A 26177-nucleotide genomic window follows, 5' to 3' on the forward strand; every position below is an offset into this window, starting at 1 on the left:
CCTCTCTGGTACTCAGTCTCCCAGTCTGTAAAACGGGGCGGTGCTACCTAGCCGATTGTGAGGGTCATTCCAGCAGGGCCACACCTCCGTCTCCCGGAGCGGGGTGTGCAGGGTCCTTAACTGCCCGTTCTTCAGGAGGGAAAGGGGACCATAGAGGGGAGTGGCCCGGCGCTACCGAAGCCGGTAGCGACCTTCTCCCACCCACTCCCTTCCCAGCACGGAGGAACCCTCTCCACCTGCCCCTGGGGGGCGAGAAAACCCGGGAGCGCACCCTCGGAATGGGTTCTGGGAGGAGTGCTCCTGGGGGGAGGAGGAAAACCCGGGCAGGATCTCGGGCAGGAGCGGAGCACGCGGCCCCCAGCCCGTGCTCAGCCCGCGCGGCCGGCGGGTGGGAGGGGGTGTCATGCCCGGCTAGGCTGAGGAGAAGGGGCAGGGCCGGGCCCGGCGGGCCGCCCGGGGCTCGGGGCTGGGGGTGGGGGCGCGCGGCCTCCGCAGTGGGGCGCGGGTCACGTGTGAGGAGGGGCGAAAGTCTCGCAAAGCCGGGCGGCGTGCCGCGAGTTGGGAGTTCTCGGCGCGCCGCGGGCGGCGGGAGCTCGGGCTCCCGGGCAAGCCGGGGACGCGGCAGAGGCGGGGGCCTGGGTCCGAGACCGCGGGGGCCGCACCGAGAGTGGGAGGGAGGGAGAGAGACAGAGGCAGGGACCGGAGCGAGACAGAGACGCGCAGGGGAGAGACAGGGCAGGGGTAGAGGAAGGCAGGGGACAGACTGGGAAGGCGACGGAGACGAAGACAGGGACCCGCAGGGAGAGACCGAGAGACCGACTGGGGCAGGGGAGACCGGGAGAAACAGAGAGCCGAGGGCGCGGCGGGGGAGGTGGCGGCAGAGCCGGGGCTGGCCGGCCGCGGGGGTCTCGGGGCCAGAGGCGAGCGCAGCGGGGCAGGGAGCGGAGCGCAGGGCGGGGGACAGCGCGGAGTGACAGCGAGAGAACAGTGGGGGCGGCGGAGGGAAGGAGCCTGCGGCGGGGGCGGGGGGCGCCAGCGCCATGGGTCCCCGGACCCTCGCGCTCTGAGCCCCGGCCCGGGGCCCGACGATGCTGAAGCCGAGGCGGCGCCGAGGGCGCGGCGCGGGGCAGCGCTGAAAGTTGGGCGGCCCGCGGGGAGCGGCGCGGGACGGCCCGGAGACCGCGAGACCCGGGGACCGACGGACAGACCCACAGGCAGCCGGGGAGGGGGGGCGGGGCCGGCCCACCGAGTTCGCGGGGAGTGGGCGCCGGGACACCCTTCTCCCCGCCCGGGACGCCGCCCGCCCGACTGCGCCTGGGATGTAGCGCCCGTTCGCCGCCTCCCGGAGACTCGTCGGACCCTGCGCCCCGCGGTAAGCCGGGCCCGCGCTCGCCGCTGGCGCTGTCCGTCGTCTGTCCGGCCGCGTGCGTGTCTGTGTGTCCCAGGGCCTGGCGGCTCGGTCCCTGCCCGCTCAGCACCTTATCCCTGACCCGGATTCCCGCGGCCAGGCGTGCGTTCAGCGCGGTCAGGCGACTCCCCGGGACCTGGTGAGCTCTGTCCTCTGTCCGTCGTCGTCGTCGTCGGGAGCGTTGAGATCTGGGTTTCTGCCAGGAAGGGGGGTAGAGGTGAGTGAAAGGGGCCTTGACCTTCTGCCCCGGCCATGACCTTTCCCTGCCTCTACCCACCCCCAGCTGTCACACTGGGTTGGAGGAGTTTCAAGGCAGGTGACTTGTGTCTCCTTTCCACCTCCCCAACTGCGGCCTGTTTGCAAATGGCCCTGACAACAAAATCCCACTTCTCATGTTTTGAGCACCTGCTTTGGACCCCAATACCCTAGGGTTGGTGGACAGGTATCCAGAGAAGAAGGCAGTTCACATTTCACAGTGGTGGAAACAGGCTGTGCAGAGAGGCAAGACTGCTTTTCCCTTCCCAGACAGAGAACCCCAGGGAAAGAGAGGTCTGAACGAGCCCTGGAGTAGGGAAACTTCCCTGCAACCGTGCCGGTGCGCAGTGTCCCCCGACCAGCATCTACATGACACTTTTGCCCCTAGAGCCTAGGCTCCGGGATGGGGAGAGGGTGGGGGAGGGGGAGAAACAGATGGAGGGTGGCCTGGCTGAGTTGGCAGGTGAGGGCCTCAAGAGAAGTAAGATGTCAAGAAGCAGGTTGAGGGAACGGGGAGCTGAGGGAGGGAGGCCTAAGAGCCACGCATGCAAGGCCCAGAGAGGAGCCAGACCTGTGTGTGTGTGTGTGTGTGTGTGTGTGTGTGTGTGTGTGTGTGTGTGTGTGTGTGTGTGTAAAATGTCTGTTCTGCTTCTCCCCCACATCCAGTCTTGTGACCTCCAGGGCTTTGGGGCTTTTTGGAGCTGTTGGCAGGATTTGGGGGGCCTGAGAGCCAAACGGTGGTCCTGGCTCGGCCTGGGATGAGGGGAATAAAACGTCGAAGATGGTGGTAGGATACGGGCTGAGGTGCAACATGGCAGGAGCAAAGGCTGTTGGCCGTTGAGCTGACCCACAGCCGAATGGGAGTCTGGAGGGCTGAACCTAGAATATTCTACTCTGTTCTCCACTGGGAGGATGGGCTCTTTCTGGGGTTTTCCACGCTGGGCAGTGGGCCTTGTATATCCTCCATTTAGGCTTCTAGAAATCAGCTCAGCTAGCTGAGGAACCAGCACGGTGGACAAGTCACTCTCCTCCCTGACCCTCAACTTCCATATCTGTGGAATGAGGACACTCTTCCCTGTCCCACTGACCTCCAAGGGGAGGAGGGGGCGCCTGCGCTCAGATGAGCTGAGGGCTGTTCAGGCTGGGGAAGCGCTGAACACATGGGAGTAAGGACTCATCTTACCTTTGGAAAGATGCACAGCTAATGGGGAGAGGGGAATATGGCCTGAAATACGGCTGACCAAGAAGGGGGTACCCAGAATTAGAGGGAGGAGCTGGGGCTTGGGAGCTATTCCTCAGGAACCTTTGGGTTACCCTTGAAAGAGAAGCTCCTCTGCCATAAAAAGTGTTGGGGTGACGGGGAGCAGACAAAGCTGGCCTTGAATTTCTGCTGGGTGACCTTGGGCAGCTGGCCTGAACTCTCTGAGCCTCAGTTTCTTCAGCTGGAGAGTGGGGATGCTGGTACTGACTTCATTGGGTTGCCAGGTGATTTACAGACCACGTGAGGTCTCTGGAAGTAGCTGACACAAGCCTGGAGCACAGTAGGTTCTTAACAGACATTTGCGGAGCAGAGAATAAAGTAGCTTTAGGAGATGCCGTGAAAAAATTTCTTAGCTTAGGATCTAGGAGGGAAGGGGAGGAGGAACAGTGTAGGCTTACAGGGCGGGCTGGTTCTTAATGTGGATCTGGGGGAGGCGGGGGCGTGTGCTGAGGGGGGTGTGAGGAGGAGGGGGCCCCTCTGCGGGGACCACTGAGTCACGAGGACATGTAAGCGACATGACAACCAGCAACATGGTAACCAGGAGACTAGCGGCAGTGGGAAATGGAGCTGGAGCGGTGTGTCGGGGGGGCAGGACTGGCAGCACCAGGCCTGGAGGGTCCCAGCAGCAGCCAGGCCGGCCTCGCAGAGTGAGGAGGGGAGGCCCCGAGGCCAGGTGGGCTGGGGAGGAGGTGGGGGCTGGCATCGAAGGAGGGAGGCATTCCGGGGTCTGCTGGGCAGGGGGCCTTCTCCTGCGCCTCCCCAGGCTCCTCGCTCCTCTCCTCCACATCTCCACTTTTCATGCCTCTCCCCCTAGGATGCCAAATTTGGCTCACGCAATCTGTCGTCTCTCTTCTGAGATTGGCATCGGGACCAAAGCCGAGTGCATTACATCACCACCGCTCCCCTTGCACGAGGAGAGAAGGAGAGGGAGGGACAGAGGGCTGGGGGGCAAGCGGCCAACCCTCAACTTTCTTTCCTGTCTTCCTGCTCACTCTTCCCCCTCAGTCCCAGGTGTTGGGGGCTTCCGGGAGCAGCCAGGCAGGGCCTCGAGGCAGAACAAGGGCTCTAATCTCGGAGATCCCAGGGCAGGGCAGGTCAGGCCGTGTTGCTGTCCCCCGGGCTAGGCGAGGCCTGGGAGGCAGGGAGCCTGGGTTCAGGACCCCGATCTGTCATTGCTCTGCTGTGTGACCTCGGGCAGCCCCCTCACCCTCACCCCGTGCAGAGCCTACATCTGTATCGAGAACTGTTGGCCATTCAAGATCTTGATGACTCTCCTGAAAAAAGATGCCCTTGAGTCCCGCCGCTGTCCTGGGCACAGGGGAGGAGGCCTGAATTTTGAGTGGCTCTCTGTGACCTTGAGCAAGTGACTTTACCTCCTTATGCCTCCATCTCCTCACCTGTAAAATGGGGTGATAGAACCCTCAAAAGCCCTAGATGTGAAAGAGGTACTAGACATGAAAGAGGGGGACGGGGGAAGAGACAGGGTCTCTGGCATGAAACCGGACACTGAGGGGCCCCACGGCTCCCGGCACGCTGGGCTGGAGGTGGGGGGCAGGCTGACACAGCCATTGGCAGGAGAGCGTTTCAGTTCAGACAGAAGGCTTGGCACTTAAATCACTGGTCTGATGCCCTTATTTTACGAAAGTGGAAACCGAAGCCCAGGGAGGGAAGTGGACCCCCCACCCCCGCCCCGCCAAGGTCACGCTGATGGTTTGGGGGTGGAAGAAGAAGAGCTGGGGCCTGAACCCAGGGCTCCTGGCTCCCAGCCCTGCCTGGAAGTAGACAGAGAGACAGGCAGATACACACACCTCCTGTGGAAGACTGTGGCCAGCCCGGACAGGACCCGGGAGTTTTGAGGGCCCAGTTCTCTCTTTGGCCCCCTCCCTGTTCCCTTCCTGCTCCCTGACTGCCCCATCCTCACCGTCCCTGGCCATTATTCCCATCCCTCACTTGGTCTATTTGAAGAGCTCTCTTTCAGGCTCATTTTCAAGCCAGTTTCAGGCAGTCCCAGTCAGGGACAGGCTGGATTTGGGGTTCAGATGGAAGATTATGGCCCCTTCCAGAAGGTTCCCAGAGCTGGAGGTGCATCTGTGGCTGTTTTGTGAAGTAGTGAGCTCCTTATGCCCAGAGCTATTCAAGCAGAGCCGACTGAGTGCCTGCCAGCGATCTGCCCTGGTAACTCCTGCTTTATGGGGGAGGTTGAATAGCATCCCCACCTTCAAAATCGCGAGAGTCTTCGATACCCCCAGGAGGAGCCGGGAAGCAGCGCCCATCACTTACCGGCTTCCCAGTAAGGAAGCTCACGTCGTCGTGCCAGGCGTTGGGCTCGGAGCTTTTGTAAATTCCTTCTCATTTAACCCTCCCAGCAACCCCACAATGTCGAACTGAGGTCCCCGTGTTATAGATGGGGGAGCCACGGCTCAGAGAGTCTCTGTGATTTGCCCAAGGTCGCACAGCAGGGAAGTGGAGGAACCTGGGTCTGAGTCCGGGCCTGAGTCTGATTCTCCGGGGCTGTCCCTGGGACTTCCTTGAGGAAAGAGTGGAAAACGTCGTCCCTCCCCTGGGATGGGGCTTGGCAGGAGGTGGTGCGTCGCCCCAGAGCATGACACCCCCTCAGAGATCCCATGGGGGCTCTGTTCTGAAGACATAGAAATAGACATGCGCCCAAGGGGAGAACTCGTTTTACAAAGGGGAAGACTGAGGCTCAGAGACAAAGAGTGGCCTGCCCAAAGCTGACTGGAGAGTTAGATATGAGCCAGGGCTCTGTCCCCTGCGCCAGTGGGCAGGGAGGGGCCTTTGGGCTGATGGTGGAGGGAGGTCTGGGACTGGGAGTGCAGACTGCTGGCTGCTTTGGCAGAGGGCTGAGAGTGCTGGCTCTAGGCTAGGGCCGTGGGTAAGGGAGCCAGCCTTGGGAGCAGGGAGAAGGAAGCAGGAAGAGAAACCAGCAGGGATAGCAGGTCCACCTCTGTCCTCCCTGGTCCTGCCCCAGGGCCATCCACAGATGTCAGTGTCATACAGCCTGTGAGGTCAAGAGGAACTGTAGATGGGACCTGTCTGGCAAGAGAGGGTCTTGGAGCCAGCAGCCTTGGGTGTGGCTCCCTGTGTGACCTTAGGTCAGTTCCTCACCCTCTCTGAGCTTAGTACGCCCATCTGCGTGGTCAAGAATCTGGACTAAATGATCTATTTCTACAAAGTGGCTGCCGTTGGGCTGTCTCTCAAAGCGCTCCTCCCATTCCCGTGAGGACCCTGGGCCCTGGGAGAAGGGCGGGCAGGAATCCTGGGGGTTGGCATAACCTTTAAGCCTCCTCAGCGACTCAGTCCTCCTTGGGGTGCGGGGGGATCTCCGAGCCCTTCTTCTCCTTTTCATCTTTATTTTTCTCCTGCTCCCTCTTCTCCTCGCTACGTGGGCTGATCGCTGCTCAAACTTTTAATTCAGATGGTAATTGAAATAATAATATGGGCTGAGGCCCCTCTGCTTGTGACGCTGCAGCTGGTGGAGCTCAGCTATGAATAGACCTTGAGTCACACACGCGCGCTCCTGCAGGCGCGCACACGGGCCTGACGGGGTGGTGGGTGGGGTGCAGCCGGGGGACAGGGGAGCTCACGCTCCAGCTTGCTCCGGGTCTCAGCCCCCCATTCCCAAAGGCCGGGGCCAGTTCTGCCCCTGCGGCCCGTCATCTGGTCCCTGTGTTGAACCTGACTTGGGGCATTGGTGGGTCCCTCTGTTCACAGAAGGGGAAACTGAGGTTCAGCGAGGGGGAGGGACCAACTGGACACAAATGGAAAGTGACTGGACTCAATTTGAACTGATGGGTTTCACCTGGTTCTAAGACCCCTGTTCCTTTTCAGGACACACGGGCCAGGCAAATGGGTGGGAGGAATGCTGGGGTGCGGCCCCCGTGGCCCCCGGCACATGCACCCCCCTGCCTCACCTCCTCCCAATACACACACCCCCTCCAGCTCGCACACTCTCTGGCCCACTATCACACACGCTTTCTCTCACACACTTGCATACTCTCACATCCGCTCACTCACATCTCATACACGCGAACTGCTCGGACAGATGGTGCTATTGCTTGGCCGCTGGGGTGACAAAGGTTTTCCTAGAGGTCCAGCTGCAGGAAGGGGACAAGGTCCAATGTACCAGGCTTTACGCTGGACTTTATATTCATGACCTCACTTAAACCTCCCCGCCACCCTCTGAAGGCCGTCACTCCCACTTTTCAGGTGAGAAAACTGAGGCTCAATGAGAAGCAGGAGTTTGCCCCAGGTCCAACGGGTGGAAAGAGCCACATGTTGTTTGTCCCGCTGGGAATGCACCCAGCCCCAGTTCCAGCCATTCTGCGACCCTCCATTTGGCCTCTGAGGGAGGGAGGGGGCATCCCGTCCAGCCTGGGGCTCCCCTTCCTCACCCTGCGCCAGTTCCCCCAGTCCTGCCTGTGGCTACCTGGTCAGTCGTTGACCAGCCCTACTGCCAGATGCCGGAACATCTGGCCTATAAGCAGGGGGAGGTGCCCATGAGGAGCATTGGCAGGTCAAGGAGAGGGGCTACCAAGGAAGGTGGTCCTTGGTGGTCCAGACCCCAGCTGGTGCTGTGTAGGGAGTTGGCGTTGCCATGGTGACCTATCAGCCGGCAGCCTGGGTCTAGACCTGCTTGGGTGGGCCTTGCGGGGGGGCTTCAGAAGGGCAGGGGGGAGATGCGGTGGGGCGTGGGTATAGCTGCGCAGAAACAGCCCCTGGTCTCGGATGAAGGAGGCCACTCTCCCCACCTTTACTCTGCAGTGCTGGTCTGCTCCTGTGTCTGCTTTTTCTCTAGCACTCTGCTGGGAGATGGAGCAATGGAGCCCAGAGACCACAGTGATTTGCCCAAGGTCACACAGTGATGGTGACAGAGCTGGGGCTGGACCAGAGCTCGGGGCTCCTTCTTATTCCTTTGCCTCCCCTCTTCCAGGGCTGCCGACACCTCTGTCTCCCTCAGACACTCCTTGTATCTATGCAGGGGATGAGCTCATCTCCTGGGGAAACCCCTAGGTTGGAGAGAGGGGCAGGGGCAGCAGTCCCTTGTCACCGTGGGTGCAGCTGAGCGAGGAAGACAGGCCTGGGATTGGATCACTCACTTATCCCGAGTGACATTAACCAGGTCACCATCCCCCTGGGAACCTCGCTTTGCTCCTCTGTGAAACAGGGGCTACCTGTGGTGATGGTGGGGGGAAGTGTCTGGCTTCTTCCTTTTGCTGCCCCACCTGTTCTCGGAGCCCATCCCAGCTCCACCTGGGCAGCGAGGATGGGAGGGGACCTTAGCTAGGCCGGGGAGGAGGGGGTACCTTCACAGTGAGGGGCTGATCCCATTTTACTGATGGGGAGATTGAGGCCTGGGGAGGGGATTTGCCCAACCTCGCCTTGGTGGCAGAACCGGCACCAAGCTTTACTGGCCCCTGGGACACCCCACCACCACGCTGCAGCTCCTCTCCGACCCCGACCCCAAACTCCCTGAAGGAGCCTCCCCTCTCCCATTGTAGGCCTGAGAAGTCTAGCCTGCCACCTCCCCCCCCCGCCCGAAGAGTTAAGGCGCCACTCAGCCTGGGGACAGATGGAATAGGGGTCAGCAATGGGAGAACTCCACGAGGCCATACAGGGGAGGTGGCAGGCACAGAGCTAGAGGGGCCCTGGCTGTGGGTGACGTGAACCGGGGGCAGACGAGGCTGCAGTCACTCTGACACATGGGCATCAGAGCCCCTCACACCCTTTTGAGGGGGAGCTCACCATCTCCCGGGGCAGCCCGCTTGTGTCTAGAGGGTTCTGCTAATTGAGACCTGCCCCCCACTTGGGCCTTGGCTCTGCACTCTGGGGTCTGAGGAATCTAGCCTGTTCCCCCAAGGCTTCTTTCTTCTGGCCTCAGTAGTCCCCACTGAGGCCTGTGGATGAGAAACAGAAAGTCTGGGTTCAAGTCCAACTCCACCCCTGAGTTGGCTGTGTGACCTTAGGCAGCCTTTTCACCTCTCTGAGCCTCCATCCCCTGACCCATAGGGTGGGCTTGTGCCTCTGCGTCTGCGGGTTGCTGGGAAGATCTCTTGAGCCTGGCAGTATAACATGGCCTGTTGTAGACATGAGCTTCTTTGTGTCCTGACCCCTCAGTGGCCACTCTTGGCAGACTTCCAGGTCCCCGGTCATCACCTTCAGACACAGCTCCTCTGGCTGTGTTGAGTGTCAGCACCTGACCTCTGTGCTGAGCCCTCCAGACCTGCTTGGGTGGGGGCAGGCCTGGCTGAGCACCAGCGCCAGGCTGTGCAGCTGCAGATCCTGAGGCCACCTGACCTTGGAAAGAGCCTCTCTCTGGCTGGGCTCCAGGGCCACCCCCTAGCCATGGGGCAGGAGCCGGGCCACAGGGAGGAGAGGGAACCAAGTGGGGCAGAGAGCAGGCCATGGCCTCGTGCTGGAGCTGGCCCGGGTCCCTGAGATGACAGGCCAGGGGTCAGAGAGAACAGACAAGGCAGCCATGGGAAGGACTTACAGTCACCAGCTGCATGAATAGCACGGCAGAGCCTCACTCCCCACACTCTAGGGAGCTGCCTGAGGAGGGGGTGAGCTCCCTGTCATGGGAGGTGGGCAAGCAACTGCTGAATGGCATCTGCTAGGGGGATAGCAGCGGGTTCTAATACAGGGCCAGGGAAGGGATTGGACCCAGAACCCAGAGTCCCTGTTGTTTGGACCGCAGTGCAGAGGTCCTGTGACCCTAAGGGTCTAACAGACTGTTCCACATACTCCCCCTTGACTTCCAACAACTCTCCCCACAGTGTGTGCCCCCAAAGCCCATGATCCAAGAATGGTCAGTTGCAGCTTCAAGATAAGCCCTAGATCCCATCTCAACCCATTCACAGCTCCTAAGCACCCCGAAGGTCAGTGCTTTTCAAACTGCATGCAGGTCCTGACCCATTAGTGGTTGTGAAATTGAGTTAGTTGAGTCCACTACTTACGCTTTTTTTTTTTTTAATGAAATAAAAAAGAAAATTTCGGGCTTCCGTGGTGGCACAGTGGTTAAGAATCCGCCTGCCAATGCAGGAGACACAGGTTCGATCCCTGGTCTGGGAAGATCCCACATGCCGCGGAGCAACTAAGCCCGTGTGCCACAACTACTGAGCCCGTGCTCTAGAGCCCGCGAGCCACAGCTACTGAGCCCGCGTGCCACAGCTACTGAAACCAGTGCGCCTAGAGTCCGTGCTCCGCAACAAGAGAAGCCACAGCAATAAGCCCGCGCACCGCAATGAAGAGTAGCCCCCGCTCGCCGCAACTAGAGAAAAGCCTGCGTGCAGCAACCAAGACCCAATGCAGCCAAAAATAAATAAAATAAAATAAATTAATTTTTAAAAAAGAAAATTTCAAGCACTTGTATGTAATGAGGGTATTATTTAGTGATGCTCTTGTTTCATCTCTTAAAATATATGGACTGTATTGTATGATGAGTAGCAAAGTAAAATATGTTTTTTTTAATATATAGATTTATTTATTTATTTATTTATTCGTGGCTGTGTTGGGTCTTCACTGATGTGCGCGGGCTTTCCCTGGTTGCAGTGAGCGGGGGTTACTCTTCGTTGCAGTGCGCTGGCTTCTCATTGCGGTGGCTTCTCTTGTTGCGGAGCATGGGCTCTAGGTGCGTGGGCTTCAGTAGTTGTGGCTTGCGGGCTCAGTAGTTGTGGCACACGGGCTCTAGAGCACAGGCTCAGTAGTTGTGGCTCACGGGTTTAGTTGCTCTGCGGCATGTGGGATCTTCCCAGACCAGGGCTCAAACCCATGTCCCCTGCACTGGTGGGCGGATTCTCAACCACTGCACCACCAGGGAAGTCCTACAATATGTTTTTACTCTGGGTCTTGGTCAGAAAGTCTGAAATTTACTGCCTTGTATAGAAATCCTGGAGGCAACACTGAGAAGGCTTGAGTGTCCAGATTCCTTTTCTCCAGGGTGCTTGGTTCCTAAGAACATAAGTGCTGAGAATTGCAGGATACTGCTCTTCTGTCCTCAGACCTTCCTTCCTTTGCCCAGCAGCCCACTTAGCTCTAGGCCCCCGAGCCTCCTGGTCAACCACCCCACCCTGGGGCCTAGGTCCCGCTCTCTGCCCCCGCCAGCCCTGCTTTGTCTTTGGGTCTGTTTGCCTCGTGTCTTTCTGGCCACCTCCTCTCCAAGCCCTCTGGCCGTGAGGATCCTTTCCACCCTCCTCACATACTTACCTGCGGAGCTCAGCAAAGCAGGGTGGTGTCTGACTCATTTCTCTTCTCCCAGCACACAGCAGGTGCTCAGTTAGTGTTCATTCATTCCACAGTGACTTATGGAGTGCCCTCCGAGGGACGACACTGGGCTGTGTTGGACACACACTAGGCAGGAGGGCAGCTGCCCGTCCAGCTCAGCGTGTTTTTAGGGTGATGAATGAATGAATGAGTGAATGGAGTCTGCGAGTCTCTGGCCTCAGGAGCCGGCTGGCAGATGGTCAGAGGTGACGGGTGAGCACGTAGCTCTTTCCCTGCGCGTAGTAGGCGTTCTGATAGCACCAGTCCCTCACGGCTGCGGATGAGCACGAGCGTTCCTGCCGCGGTCTGGCCCTTCCGAGGCCTGTCTGCTGCGCCCTCTCCTGCTGACCCCGCCCCGGCACTGCCTCCTCCTGTCCTTGGAGCTGCTTTTCTGGGCCTAGGACCCTGGGCGCCCCGCTGGGAGGACACCTGGGGACACCTGCCGAGAAGCCAGTGCTCCGTAGGAGTGCGAGGCTGAGGCCCGAGGCCCTGGACGTCCTGCCCCGCTCCAGCACCACAGAAGATCTCCTTCTGGTCTCCACTCAGACGCCACCTCCACTGAGAGGTTCTCCCTAACTCCGGTGACAAAAATAGCTCCTCCCTGGTCACGTTCTGTCACATCACCCTTGCTTAGGTCCTTCACGGGAATTATGACAGGCTGAAATTACCTCGTCTCTTTGACAGTCGTCGGATGTTTATTAAGTGTCTGCGTTGTGCCAGGCACTGGGGTTCAGGGGTGAAGCAGAGAGTTGAGGTCCCGGCACTTGCGGAGATTGTGGGTGAAATCAGTTTGGATTGGATAAATGCTGTGAGGAAGACCAGGACGCAGACGGAGAATACCTGGGGGGCCTCTTGGAGGAGGCAGCCTTGGAGTCAAGACCTGAATGGTAGGAAGGTGTGAGCAGTGGAGTCTTGGAGGATTTCATCCAGGAGGGGCAAGAAGAAAGGCCCGAGTGGTCGGGGGTCGGGGGTCAGGGTGGGAGTGGAGAGGGGAGACTGGAGGGCAGGACAGCACCGTGGGAAGCCGAGAGCTCCATGCTGTGGAGTGACGTGGGTCCTCAGCCTGTGTGGAGACGGACTGCATGGGGAGTGGAGGCAGGGAGGCTCAGGGAGGACCCCGTGCAGTTGTCGGCAATGACGTGGCTTGCGGCAGGGAGGGCGCTGCAGGCTGGATGGACTGGGCGTGGGGCCCGCGTCCAGGTCCCATTCCTGTGGTTCACCTGCTTGGGGAAGCTCCTGAACTCCCGGTGGGGACGAAAATAACAGTGCCCACCTCCAGGGTGTCATGAGGGTCAAAGGAGTGGCCAGGGCTTGGCCCAGAGTAAACACTGAATGTTAGTTATCATACCATTATTATGACTCTTGGGTTCGGGGAGGGTTGAAGGATGATGCCCAGGTGTGATGCCTGAGCAGCGCCCCCAGGAGGTCACAGACAGAGATGGGGAAGGCAGGGGAGGGGCGATCCTTCCATCTTGGCTATGCTGGGTTTGTGATGCCTCTTAGACGCCCAGCAGACACTGGAGCAGGTGCCAAATCTGCTTGTCTCTGGAGGGCGATTGGGGCCGGGTGGTATTTTTAGTCAAGGCTGAGCCTGGACACTGCATGGGTTCTGAATAGAGAGGCTGGGAGAGGGGCAACCCGCAGAGGGGCCCTCAGGCCTGGAGGACTTGAGGAGGGAGGTACGGGTGAGCCAGCAGCCTCCATCAGAACTGCTGGGAGGACTGTGGGCTCAGAGGAGCCCTGGAGGGGGCAGCGGAGAGGACTGGAGGTGACGGTAAGTCATCCCCTTCACAAAGGGTTTTTGCATTTTGCAGTTTATAACCCCTTACCCTCCACTGTCACTGTTCGTCTTGGCAACATGCCTATGAAGTGGGTGTTGTTCCTCCCCTTTTTATGGATGCAATTCAGAGAGGTTAAGACATTTTTCCATGGCCACTCAGTACCAAAGTGAAGTGTTTGTTCTCAGGCTTTCTGGGATCACAGTCCGTTTTGAGGATCTTATGAATGCTATGACCTTTCTCAGAAAATACACACAGGTACACACTAGTTTTAAAACTTTCTATGTGTCTTTTTTTTTTTGTAGGTAATACATTCATATGGTTCTAAAATTAAAAAGACACAAACGGGAATACAGTGAGAATTCTTCCTCCCACCCCTCCCCCAGGCACCTGCTTCCCTTCCCCGGAGGCAGCCAGTGTCACCAGTTTCCTGGGTCTCCATCCATAGACAAGCACAGAAAAGCAAAGATGTGTATCTATAAGTTTCTTTTCCCTCCTTTTTTATACAAATGATAGATATTATGCTCAGTGTTCACCGTGGTTACCTTCTTTCACTTAAAAACACATCTTGAAGGGCTTCCCTGGTGGCGCAGTGGTTGAGAGTCTGCCTGCCGATGCAGGGGACACGGGTTCGTGCCCCGGTCCGGGAAGATCCCACATGCCGCGGAGCGGCTGGGCCCGTGAGCCATGGCCGCTGAGCCTGCGCGTCCGGAGCCTGTGCTCCGAAACGGGAGAGGCCACAACAGTGAGAGGCCCGCGTACCGCAAAAACAAAACAAAACCAAAAAAACACATCTTGAAGACCTACACCGGTTCCTACCGGGCTCCCCCTCGTTTTTTCACTGGCTTCGCGGTGTGCCATTGTGTTTGGGCTGCTTCCAGTCTGGGCTGGGCAAACCAGGCGCCTGGCTCCTTGAGTGCGTGAGTGTCTGCAGGCCCAGGAGCCCACACAAGTGTCACAGGCAATCGCATGGCTCTCCGAAGCTGCCCGGGGTGGCCTTGGCTGAATTCGCCCTGGCACTTGGCTCTGACCACCCTGACCCACTCCCCCTCCTCCCCACACCTCTTCTTAGGTTCGGCCTGTGAGCCCAGCAGAGAATTCAAGGAATCCTGTGTGAGTGAGGGGGCATCAGCCCCCACCCCCCAAACTCTGGGAGACCCTCTTCCCAGACCAGCAGCTCCAGCTCCTGGAGTCTTGTTTGCTGAGAAGCCCAGGATGAGGCAATGGGGGGGAGGGGCTGGCAGTGATCACGCCCACCCCTGGCTGTGGAGCTGGGATTGGAGGGCCGCTGTGGGCTGTGCGGAAGTCACCTCTGTTCCTGCCCACTGCCGCCCCCAACCCCGCGCAGCACTTTGCCTTTTCCTCTGCCCATGAGGAGTCTTCACCCTTTCTGGCCAGGGAGAGGGAGCACCCTAATGGGGAAAAGGAGGTGGCGCCACTGGCCTAGGTGGTCTGGGCTGGTCAGGGCCAACTGGGCGACTCTGCTGAAACTCCCTCTTCTGGCTTCAGGGGCCCCGCTGTCCTGCTGATCCTCTCCCTCTGCCCCTTGGCCTCCATCTGCCGAGGCAGGTTCTCCTCCGCGTGCCGGAGATGCTCGGGGCTGGGTCTGAGGCCCTCTTCTCTTCCCATCCAGCATCCCTGCCTGGGCGATCTCATCCACTCTTACAACTTACAGCCTCATCCAGGTGTGCACGATCGAATGAGTCTAGCTCTGTCCGCATCTTGGGGGCTGACATGCCGTGGACTTCCCGATGTGGACATTCCAAGGCCACTGCACCCTAGGAACTGGTCCTCTTTCAGCATCTCACCATTACCTATTCCTGACACCCCTCTTCCCAACCCCCCACCCAGCCCATCGCCACACCTGGGGGCTCTCTGTCCGGCATGTGTCCCCAATCTCTTTACTTCTCATGAGCAACGCTGCCACCACCCTGGCAGCTCCAGGCCACCGTCATCAGCCGCCTGGGCAGCAGCGGTAGCCCTGTCGCTGGCCTGCAGCTTCCACGGTGCCCCACAAAGCATCCTGACATCTCATTCCTGTGTGTGCTCCACGATCAGACAGCAGAGACCTCTGGGGCCAGACAAGGGCAGGGGTGCCACGGGGGCCATATTGAGGACGTTTTATTTTTGAAGCCTGGTGGTGAATACACGGGTTTATTATATTACAGCTTATTCCTATTTGTCTTAAAGATGTCACATGAAGGTTTAAAAGATCAAACCAGGCAAAACCTCACCACCTGCCCGTTTCCCATAGCCATGAGGATGAATTCTGAAACCCTGCCCACCCCTCACCTCTGGGGCCTCATCCTGGGTGACCCTCCCTCTTGCTCACTTCAGTCCTGCTCTCTGGCCTTGCTGCAGATTCTCTTTCTGGAATGTTCCACACAGATACACAATTCTCCCGATTGTCTTGGCTCCCACCTACTACTCAGGTCTCGGTTTAAATGTCATTTTCTGAAAGAGGCCTTCGGGGACCCCCATCGAACTACGGCCCCTTTTCTTCTCTCTCACGTCACACCATAATTTTCCTTCAAGCAGCTCACCACAGCTGACGGCTGTCACCTGTGCAAATGCTTGTTACGTTTATAGCATCTCTCCCCAACCGATGCATAAGTTGCGTGAGTCCGCAGCCTGTGCCTGACCCGCAGGAAGTGCAATAGTAACGGAGTGAGCGCCTATGAGGAATGAGCACGCAGCAGAGCAGGTCCCTAGAAGCCACAGCAAGGCAGTGGGGGCTCGAATCCCACCACCAGCGAGGGAGCAGAAGTTGTTCTGGAAGAGAGAAGCCTTCGGGGATCCGCTCTTGCTTTCAAGTTCCTTTAGGGAGAGGGCAAAGGTGTCTGGGGGGCCTCTTTGGTGGGACTGTCTGGCCAGTAGAAGAGGCTCCTTTGGGAGCAGGGAGCCCTCCATCTATCAGGGCAGGGGCCAGGCGTCAGCAATGCAGCACAGGGCATACCTGCAGCTTGGAGCAGTGGCCCTTCTGTCCTCCAGCCACCAGCTCCTGCCATTTGGCCATGACTGGAAGGTCCGTCTAGACATTCTGGGGAATTTGCTTTCTAAACCTGTTCGCTGGCTGGCTGTGTGGTTGGGAGGTGCAGTGGTTGTAGAGCTGGAGGAATGAGCCAGTTCACCCCACACTGCTCAGAGCCCCTCTGGAGCCCAGAGTCACCTGTGTGTCTAGGCTCTGTCTGGACCTCAAATCAGGGACCCAGTTCCTGGCTCCAACTTGCCCTATGACCCAGTTTCTCCTTTCCCAGTAGGACCTGCTGGACAGAACCTGGCACAAAGGAGGGCAGGTGTGATAAATGTTTACTAAGTGGAAGAAACTTTTGATACAACAGTGTTTCTCTGAGGCAGGAGAGCAGAGTGTCTAATGTATGTGCTCTGGCATCAAACTGCTTGGTTCCAAATCCTGACGTTACTACTTACAAGTTGTGTGACCTTCGGCAAGTTGCCGAACCTCTCTGTGCCTTGGTTATCTTACTTCTAAAGTAGGGATGGGGCATTCCCTGGCGGTCCAGTGGTTAGGACGTGTAATGCCACAGCAGGGGGCACAGGTTCAATCCCTGGTCAGGGAACTAAGATCCTGCAAGCCACGTAGTGCAGCCAAAAAAATTTAAAAAATAAAGTAGGGATGAAAACGGAAGCTTCCTCTGAGGTCAGGATGAGGATGGCAGGAATTGATCAGCGTAAAGCACTCAGAACAGTGCCCGCACAGAGCAAATGCACACTAAATGCTCCGTGTGGATTTCGCAGCGTCACACTGCTGGCCAGTGGGGGAGGGGCTACGCATGCAGTGGGATTTCGGGGTACAGAAGAAGGTGAGGGGGAGGAAGAGAGTCTGTTGAGCCCCCACGGTGTGGCCTGCACTTTTATGACGATTGACAATCTGCTTCTGGTCCTCACGACACCACCCCGCAAGGTAGGCATTACTGGGTTCCTTTGTAAATGAAGGCACTGAAGCTTAGAGGTCAAGGATCCTGCTGGAGCCAGACGGGACTGAGCCCACTCCCGGCCCAGCTCTGTGAGAGTCTGAGGCCGCTGCTCTTACTCACCTGCTCCCTAGCGTTGGTGTTGGAAGAAAAGTTGGACGGGGCCGCATGATGGGTGCAGGGTGGGCTCTGGGGCGTGACATCTGAAATCCAGGGGAGGGGATCGAGGGAAGGACTGTTCAGCCTCTGAAGTGATTTGTACCACTTACCAACCACTTACTCTGTGCTGGGCACCTGTGCATGATCCCATTTACCTCTCAGAATAATCTTATGAGGTAAGGAATACTCTTAGAGCCACCTAAGGATGAGGCGTGCAGGGACCAGAGAGGTTAAGTAACTTGCCCAAAGTCACACAGTTGGAAAGTGGTACAGAGACTCCAGAGTCAGAGCCACTGCCCTGGGAGGGGGAAGATTTGGGCTCTGGAGATTCATCGAGAGAAGGTAGTCAGACCTCCCAGGGTCTGAGGAGCAGGACAGGGGCCTGCAGAGGACCGTGGGCAGGATGGGACAACCCCATGGCTAGATCCATCCTTAGCCGCCTCTTACTCTTTGAGGAGCACAGCTGCCTGCACTGAAGTCCTCTCCCTCCTCCAAATCCCCGTGTGTGTGAGATGAAAGGACCCTCCCCGCCAAAGCAGGTAGTCCAGGCCCGAGAGGCCTCAGTCAGAGCTGGGGTTGGGGGCAGGCCCTGTGCTCCTCACAAGGCTGGGAAATGGGGCAGTCTTGTTAATTCCTTCCACTTCCTCCAGGGAAATCTTCTCTTCCCCCCACCCCCTGGCCCTGCACCGCCCCCATTTCCCCATGGGTGCGCCGTCTGCTAGAAGAGGCAGCCTCCCCTCAGGCCCAAGAGGGACTCAGGGATGAGTGGGACTCATCAGACTCAAGAACGCCCACCAGATCACCCGCCTTATTTCAGACTCTGTGCTGGGCTCTTACTTCATTACATCTTCCCAGCTCTCTGGCCAGAGAGCAATTACGGTCCCCCATTTTGCAGATGGAGAGAAGGAGCCCCTGGCTGGAGCAGTTAGTGGTGGAGCCAGGACTTGAAGCCAGGTTTGCGGTCTCCCAGGCCAGTGTGCTTACACCGCCGTCTTCATCACCATCATCATCTTCATCTCATCTCATTCGCTGTGTTTCACCTGCAGTGCCCTGTTGAACCCTCAGCTGATGTTTCTATTACGTAGGTGAGGTCGGTACTGTTAGCATCATCTCCATTTTGCAGGTGAGGAAACCGAGGTCCACAGAGGACATGCTAGGAGGTCGACAGAGCCGAGCCTGGGAGCCTAATGTGCTGGTTAAAGCCCCGAAGGTGAGGCTTTAACCAGCACATTATTTTCATCAAGTTGAAAAGAAGCCGAGTGAGGGTCAAGGGGCTGTGAGGAAGCAGGGCTGGCTGCTGGCAGTGCAGCCGCGGAAGGCTTCAGAGAACAGAGGGGGCTTGGGCTGAGGCTGGAGAGCTGGGGAGAGGCGTGAGGGGGTCCGGGTTGAACAGGGCATCGTGGGAGGTGAAGGGAAGGCCAGAGGCTGCGGACCAGGGTGAGCCGGGACCTGGACCCACCCAGGCCTGAGTCGGAATCCCGGTTTTGCCGCACCTGCTGTGTGACCCCATCCCCGTCCCTACTCCCCCACCCCCACCCCCAGCCTGTGATGCTTCAGCTGGGAAGAGAAATAATAACCCTGCTTGTTGCTGCGGTAGGTGCTTAATAAATACTTGTTAAATTAACAAAGAGTTGTAGTGATGTTTCAGCAAGAGGGACCAGACAGCGCCTGGCATAGAGCTGGCGCTTCCAGTGTTCCCTCTCTGAGGGCAGCCACCGAGGGATGACGGGTTCAGCTGGGCCCCACTCTGAGCTGTGTGGCCTCCGGCAGGTCCCTCCGCCTCCTCTGCTGTCCCACCCAACATCAGTAGGGTGCTTGAAGGCCTGCAGGCGGGCTAAGCACCCCCTACGTGTGCGCTTCTGCCCCCTCCCGCCCGCCGTCTAGGGGCCGAGTGCGGCCAGGCCAGCCCGCCTGGGCCTCAGGACACGCTGCTGCTGCTGTCTGGGGCCAGAGGGCCTGCGTGACGCACCTGCAGACGCTACCGTGACTCCCACGAGTGGCGGCGGGTGCTCGTGGGGAGATTCGCCTGCACAGCCTTCCCAGGCTGCGGGAAACTGCTGAGGCTGCTGCCACTTTATTGGCTTTTTTTCGGCAAAGGGAGCTGTGGGCAAGGAGGGGGCATTTGGTGTCATCATATCATAGGGAAAACCTAAGAGGACACAGGTGCGGGGTGGTCCTCCTGCCTCTCTGGACCCCCTGGCAGGCAGGGTCCAGCCCTCCCTAACTCCTCAGGAAGGAGCAGGATAGAGACGGTGCCAGTGAGCTGACAGCCCTGCTGGTCCCCTTCACTCTCTCCCTGAGGCTCAGGTGTCCATCGCCAGCCGCTGACTCATGTGCCACAGCCCTGCTCTCAGCCTCAGTTTCCCTAGTTGTCCAGGATCCAGATGTTCACAGCACAGCAAAATTAAAAACAAACAAAAAAAAGAGTTGGTAACTTGCACAGCATTGTCGATTCTTCACTTGGCTAAGAAAGGACATTACATTTCAAAACGCAGCCAGCATCGCCCATCCCCATTATTTCCCAAAAAGAAAGAACATTCACCCTGCAAGACGCTGCAGGCTGCACTCTTAGAATAAAGGAGGGAGAGCCTGGCTGGGAAGGGGAGGGACTTGTTCCAGGTCACCCAGCAAGGCAGCCAGAGCGCCCGGCCCCCCGGGGCCCCACCATAGAAACCCTGTTCCCCAGTGTGTGCGCACAGGGCACTTTCGGTGCAAGCGGATTAGACCAGCTCCCTTTTTCCAGAAAAGTACACTTAGTTGTAGCCATGGTACAGGCACCTGAACAGCTAGGGCACCCTTGCTCTCTCTCTCTCTCTTTTAATAAAACATCTATATTCGGAGGAAGATGGTACCCAATCATCAATGCCTGTCGCCTCTCTCCCATGATCTCTGTCCCTTTCTCTTTCACACTTTTCCCTTGGGTCCTTGTGCCTTCGCCAGGAAGCCCTGTGTGACAAACAAGGGACAGAAAAGCTGGCCGTCTCCTGGCAGCTGTGACCCGCGAGCACTGGCCGAGCTCCGTACCCCTCACTTTGTGTCATCCTCGTGCGGTGCCGGCAGCTGAACCTACCGCTCTTGTGCAGGGGCTATGGTGATGGATGGAGTGGTGGTGTATCTGGGCAGGTGACTGAGGATGAGGGGCTGGGCCCTCACCAGCCCAGGGTCTTCAGGGGGACGCCCCACACATGGGCTGCCCGTGGTGGAGTGTCGGACCTGGTGGCAGCACCTGTGCTCGCGGGCAGCTTTCCCAAAGGCCCAGGAGTGGACGTTTCTGAGCACCGCCTGAGCTAGCGGGCACAACGGTGGTGGCCCCGGGCCTGGCCCAGGGCAGGGGCTCGGGGAACGGTTGCTGTGACTGGGAGAGGAGGCATGGGGCCGGGAGATGAGCTGTGCCCCCCGCCCCCCGGGCTACACGTGGGTGCTGGGGAATTGTGGTGACGGAAGGGCAGGGGCTGGGGCGGTGTTGAAGTGGAGGGTGTGAGTGTAGGGGGTAGGGGCGTACAGAGCCTCGTCCTGGGGTTTCGCTGAGACTCCTGGCACTTCCACTAAGGGATGGGAAACAGGGGGCAGTGCTGGTGAGGGGAGCCCCATGAAGAACCCTCTCCTGCAGCACCAGATGAACCCCCAAGGCCAGGACCAGTTCCCTTGGGCAGAGATCGAGGGCCCCGCAGCACCCTGGGCTCCTGTCTGGCCTTGGATAGGGCCCTTACCCTCTCTGGGCCTCACGGTCTTCATCCACCAGAGGCCCAGGTTGCTACACTCTGTCCCCTCTGCCTCTCTATCCTGCAGACCTGAGGCTGGTGGGTCCAGCCTGCCAGGGCTGGGCTGGTGCCCTCTCTTCCCTAGCCCCGAAGTCCTACCCCAACCCCCTGCAGAGAGGAAGCTCCTCTTCCCGGGAGCACCTCCTTGACCTCCCAGGAGTGGAAGTGAGGGGACTGCTCAGGGCTGGTGCACCTGCTCTGGGACCCTTAGCGAGTTCATTTCAGCTCTGAGCTTCCTTGGCCTCAGATGTAAAATGAGGGTCTTGAAATCAGTGATCTTGAAACCCTTCCTACGGGCTTTGGTTCCTTCTGTGGTGCTAATGGATGCATTCAAGATGGTGAGACAAAGCAGAGAGGGATGTATTTAGCGAAGGAAGACCTCTCTGAAAGCCATTTATAGCCTAGAAGGCGCCCCTGGCCCCCAATGCCCTCAGGGCTACCCACCTGGGGCCCTGGCTGTTGGGACCCTAGGGGAGGCAGCAGAGAGGGTCTGGGAAGCCCAGTTAAAATCATGACCTCTTAAGGGCCAGCCCTGCACACCCGCGTTACCTGTTAGGTCTTTAGACTGCTGGGTCTCACTGGTCCCATTTTCCAGATGAGGAAACTGAGGTGCAGAGCAGTCACTAACTTGCCCAAGTTACATGGTGGATCTGGGACTTCAATCCAGGACTGTGGGATCCAGGGAGCTCCTTTTAAGGGGGAAAGGGAGGAGAACCCAGAGTCAGGATAGGGTGACCGCAGGGGAGGGAGGAGATGGGGGCAGGGCTCACTCTCCCTGGGCTGAGAGAGGGAGTTTCTCCCAGGAAGAGGCAGGCTCTGAAGCTGTTGATCTCTAAATTACAGCGTTGGCGCGCACCGGTTGCTGCGGCAACCAAGTTGTCCTGAACCGGGGAAGTGTATAAACATTGCCACAGATGCACAATTAGATCAGGAAGAAGAATAGAACAGAAAATAGAAACTTCCAGCCTTATATAATTCTGGGCCAAAACGTTACTAGGAACCCGGGCCCGGGCCCAGCCCCGGCCCTGCCATCCGCTGGGGCCCTGGGCGGCACCATCTCTCTCCTGGGGCCCCAGCGGAGGGGAGGGTGAGGGGAAGGTCTGCCCTCCATGGGCCCAGCTGGCACACCCGCCACCCGGCAGGGTGAGAGGCCACCTCCACCGAAACAGCTGGGGACGCTGACAGGCAAATCCTGCCTCTCACCAGCTTCCTCCTGCTCTAGGAAGCGGGAAAGAAGGCAGGGGGGCAACTGGCTTTAACTGAGCACCTACTGTCTCCTCGGGTCCTGTGAGGTAGGGTTTTGATCCCCGTTTTACAACTGAGGAAACTGAGGCTCAGAGAGGTGAAATGAGTTGCCTGAGTTTACATAGCTAGGTAGTGGTGTGTCTGCCTCCGCCACCCCAGGTCTTCACACCACGAACTCAGCAATACTGACAGCACCTGCGGGCTGAAGAGTTAGACACACCTGGACTTGGACTCACTTACCAGCTGTGCGGCCTTAGACAGGCCAGTTCCCCTCTCTGAGCCCCCGTTTCCTCACCTGTGATATGGAAATAGGGATGCCTACACGGGAGCCAAAAATCAGGGCTCCCCTTATGTCCGTCCTGACCACCACACTGGAGTCTTCACCCACCACTGCTCCCAGCAAGTTTGGGGACAGGACAGGAACTGACGTTGGGCTGTGGGTCCCGGCACTGCCCAGTAGAACTTTCTGCAGTGATGGAACTGTCCTGCATCTGCTCTGTCCAGTATGGTGGCCATTAGCCACATGTGGCTACGGAGCCCTTGAAATGTGGCGAGTGCAGCCGGGGAACTGAAGCTGACGTTTTATTTAATTTTAATTAAATGTAAGAGCCACAGGTGGCCAGTGGCTGCCGAACTGGACCGCACAGGAGAATGTCCGACCCCCGAGAGACCCAGAAGGGCAGAGGCTGAGCCCAGGGAGGTGAGCGGGGCCCAGAGCATTCACCACTTCCTCTGCTCAGGGCACGTGGGACAAACAGTGCGAGGGCGGTGCCGAGATGGGCATCAGGAAGCCCCCGGAAGAGCAGGCACAGGAGGTTTCGGTGGGGGAGGAGGGGCAGCGGGAGGGGCGGGGACCAGGGCCTGGATCCCGGTGGCCTCAGCTTCTGGCCTGGCAGCCCCCGATCCCGGAGCTGGGCCAGCCACGGAGGCACGCCCTCCCCGTTGTCAGAACCACCTTAACATTCTGCCAACGTGGTGGAGGAAGCCTTGGGTCCCAGTCCAGGCTCCACCCCTTCTGAGCATCATTGGGTGGGTTCCCTGCAGCCCTGGAACCCGGACTCCGGGGGCCCTTGGAGAGCCGCTCCCACGGCAGCCACTCGCTCCCCAGCGTCTCACGTGTCTGCTTCTCCCCCGCAGGCCCTGCGTCTTCCCAGGTGACCACGCCGGCTTCAGGACATGCACGGGCACAGCCGCAACGGGCAGGCCCACGTGCCCCGGCGGAAACGCCGCAACCGCTTCGTCAAGAAGAACGGCCAATGCAACGTCTACTTCGCCAACCTGAGCAACAAGTCGCAGCGCTACATGGCGGACATCTTCACCACCTGCGTGGACACACGCTGGCGCTACATGCTGATGATCTTTTCCGCGGCCTTCCTTGTCTCCTGGCTCTTTTTCGGCCTCCTCTTCTGGTGCATCGCCTTCTTCCACGGTGACCTGGAGGCCGGCCCGGCGGGGGCCGCGGCGGGGGCCCCGGTGGCGGGAGGGGGCGGGGCGGCCCCGGCGGCCGCCAAGCCCTGCATCATGCATGTGAACGGCTTCCTGGGTGCCTTCCTGTTCTCCGTGGAGACGCAGACTACCATCGGCTATGGGTTCCGATGCGTGACGGAGGAGTGCCCGCTGGCGGTCATCGCCGTGGTGGTCCAGTCCATCGTGGGCTGCGTCATCGACTCCTTCATGATCGGCACCATCATGGCCAAGATGGCCCGGCCCAAGAAGCGGGCGCAGACGCTGCTGTTCAGCCACCACGCGGTCATCTCGGTGCGCGACGGCAAGCTCTGCCTGATGTGGCGCGTGGGCAACCTGCGCAAGAGCCACATCGTGGAGGCCCACGTGCGGGCCCAGCTCATCAAGCCCTACATGACCCAGGAGGGCGAGTACCTGCCGCTGGACCAGCGGGACCTCAACGTGGGCTACGACATCGGCCTGGACCGCATCTTCCTGGTGTCGCCCATCATCATCGTCCACGAGATCGACGAGGACAGCCCGCTCTACGGCATGGGCAAGGAGGAGCTGGAGTCGGAGGACTTTGAGATCGTGGTCATCCTGGAGGGCATGGTGGAGGCCACGGCCATGACCACCCAGGCCCGCAGCTCCTACCTGGCCAGCGAGATCCTATGGGGTCACCGCTTCGAGCCCGTGGTCTTTGAGGAGAAGAGCCACTACAAGGTGGACTACTCGCGCTTCCACAAGACCTACGAGGTGGCCGGCACGCCCTGCTGCTCCGCCCGGGAGCTGCAGGAGAGTAAGATCACCGTGCTGCCCGCCCCACCGCCCCCGCCCAGTGCCTTCTGCTATGAGAACGAGCTGGCCCTCATGAGCCAGGAGGAAGAGGAGATGGAGGAGGAGGCCGCGGCCGCTGCCGCCGTGGCCGCAGGCCTGGGCCTGGAGGCAGGCTCCAAGGAGGAGGCGGGCATCATCCGGATGCTGGAGTTTGGCAGCCACCTGGATCTGGAGCGCATGCAAGCCACCCTCCCGCTGGACAACATCTCCTACCGCAGGGAGTCCGCCATCTGACCTCCAGGCCCGCCCTCTCGCTTCCCACCAGAGCCTCTTCCGGGGGTGGGCCGCCAGGACACCTCCACCGCACTCAGGACACAGTGGCTCACCCTGGCTCCATGGACCTTCTGGAGAGAGCTGGGGGCTTCAGAGACTGGGAGGCCCCTTCCTACTGACTCCAGAACCCAGGCCTGGGAAAGAGCCAGGATACCCTCGGTCTGGTCAGCCTGGGTTCTCCAGCACCTACCCACTGGCGGCTCAGGAACCCCAGACCCACCACCCTTTCCCCACCGACCCTTCAAGGACATTCCCCCTTTGCTCTCAGAACCTTGGGGAAGGCGGCTGGACTGTCGGGGGGTGGGCATCTGGGGGTTCCGGGGTGGGCCGGTGGTTAGTTTGAGGGGGTGGGAGGGGTGTGCGTTTCTTTTGCATGACTGTGGTCTGTTGCTCATGACTTTCTTTCGTAAATATCTATAAATGGAGAGATGGAGGCACCACATCCACCTTCTGCCATTTGTACCTGCAGGGCGAGGAGGTGCACCCTCGCACTCCGCACCCCTCAAGCCCAACCTTCCCCTGCCCAGCTGGCTGGTCCCTTGAGACCCTCAGAGCCAGCTCTCTTGGCCCGTGGATAGTACTGGGTTTGGGTGCAGAAGTGGGACCTCAAGGAGCAGGGTAAGGGCCATCCCTCCCTGTGGGCCCTCTGGGCCTGCAGGCCCAGCCCAGGTTGACAATGGAGTTTGTAACTATATATTTTTAATAAAGTATATGGTCCATTAGCGGTAGGCTGATTGAAGATGGAGGGTTGGGAAGGAGAGATAGAGGGAAACGGAGAGAGAGAGAGAGAGACCAACACGATGCGTGTCTGTGTGTGGTACGTATGTGTGTATTGTGTGTATGGGATGTGTTTGTGTGTGTGTGTGGTAGGTTTGTGTGTATTGCGTATGTGTCTGTGCCCCTGAGAGACTGACCCTTGGAGGGAACTTCATCACCTGCTGGTCTCCTTCCTGGGAGCCAGTGGGAAGGATCCTAAGTGGCCCTAAGAGGTTTGAGTGGGTTTGAGTCAGAGCTTTGCTATTAACAAGCTATGTGGCTGTCAGCAAGTTGCCCATCAGCTCTTGGTCTCAGCTTCACTATCTTTAGAATGGGATGAACCATATCTTCTTCCTAAGTGATGATGGGCAGGGGAAGCCTGTGTGGACGTCAGCCAACCCTTTATGACTCAGGGAGAAGTGGGAAGAGCCTGCTTGGTTTGCACCCCACATAGCCACCCCCACCAGGCTGTGCTGATTAACTGGGCTGCAGGACGCTGTGGTGGGAAGGGCTCTAGGGGGCAGCGGGGAAACCTGGTCATAGTCGGACCTGGTCTCTGCCTCACTGTGGGACCTTGGGTGAGTCCCTTCCCCGCCCCGGGCTTCAGTTAGCCTGTGCTGTGTAACAGGCCACCCTCAGCTTAGACAACAATGGTTTATTCTTTCTGCGGTGCTGTAGCAGGGCTGGTTTCCCTGGGCTCACTCCAGCAGCCCTGCTCAGCGGGGAGATCAGCCAGGCTGTAAGATCCATGAGGGCCTAACTCATGTGTTGGGCAGTAGGTCTCACTGT

The 26177-nt window shown here is 59.0% G+C and overlaps 1 protein-coding gene across 1 annotated transcript; it reads left to right on the forward strand.

Annotated features, from left to right (window-relative positions):
* The first annotated feature begins 485 nt into the window (after nt 1–485).
* KCNJ4 (potassium inwardly rectifying channel subfamily J member 4) lies at nt 486–26177 on the forward strand. Its single transcript, XM_030855392.2, has 2 exons — nt 486–1372; nt 23217–26177. Exon 2 carries the CDS (start codon nt 23256–23258, stop codon nt 24591–24593), a length of 1338 nt encoding a protein of 445 aa, XP_030711252.1. The 5' UTR covers nt 486–1372; nt 23217–23255; the 3' UTR covers nt 24594–26177.

Source organism: Globicephala melas, chromosome 10 (assembly GCF_963455315.2).
Source record: "Globicephala melas chromosome 10, mGloMel1.2, whole genome shotgun sequence".
Classification (NCBI taxonomy): domain Eukaryota; kingdom Metazoa; phylum Chordata; class Mammalia; order Artiodactyla; family Delphinidae; genus Globicephala; species Globicephala melas.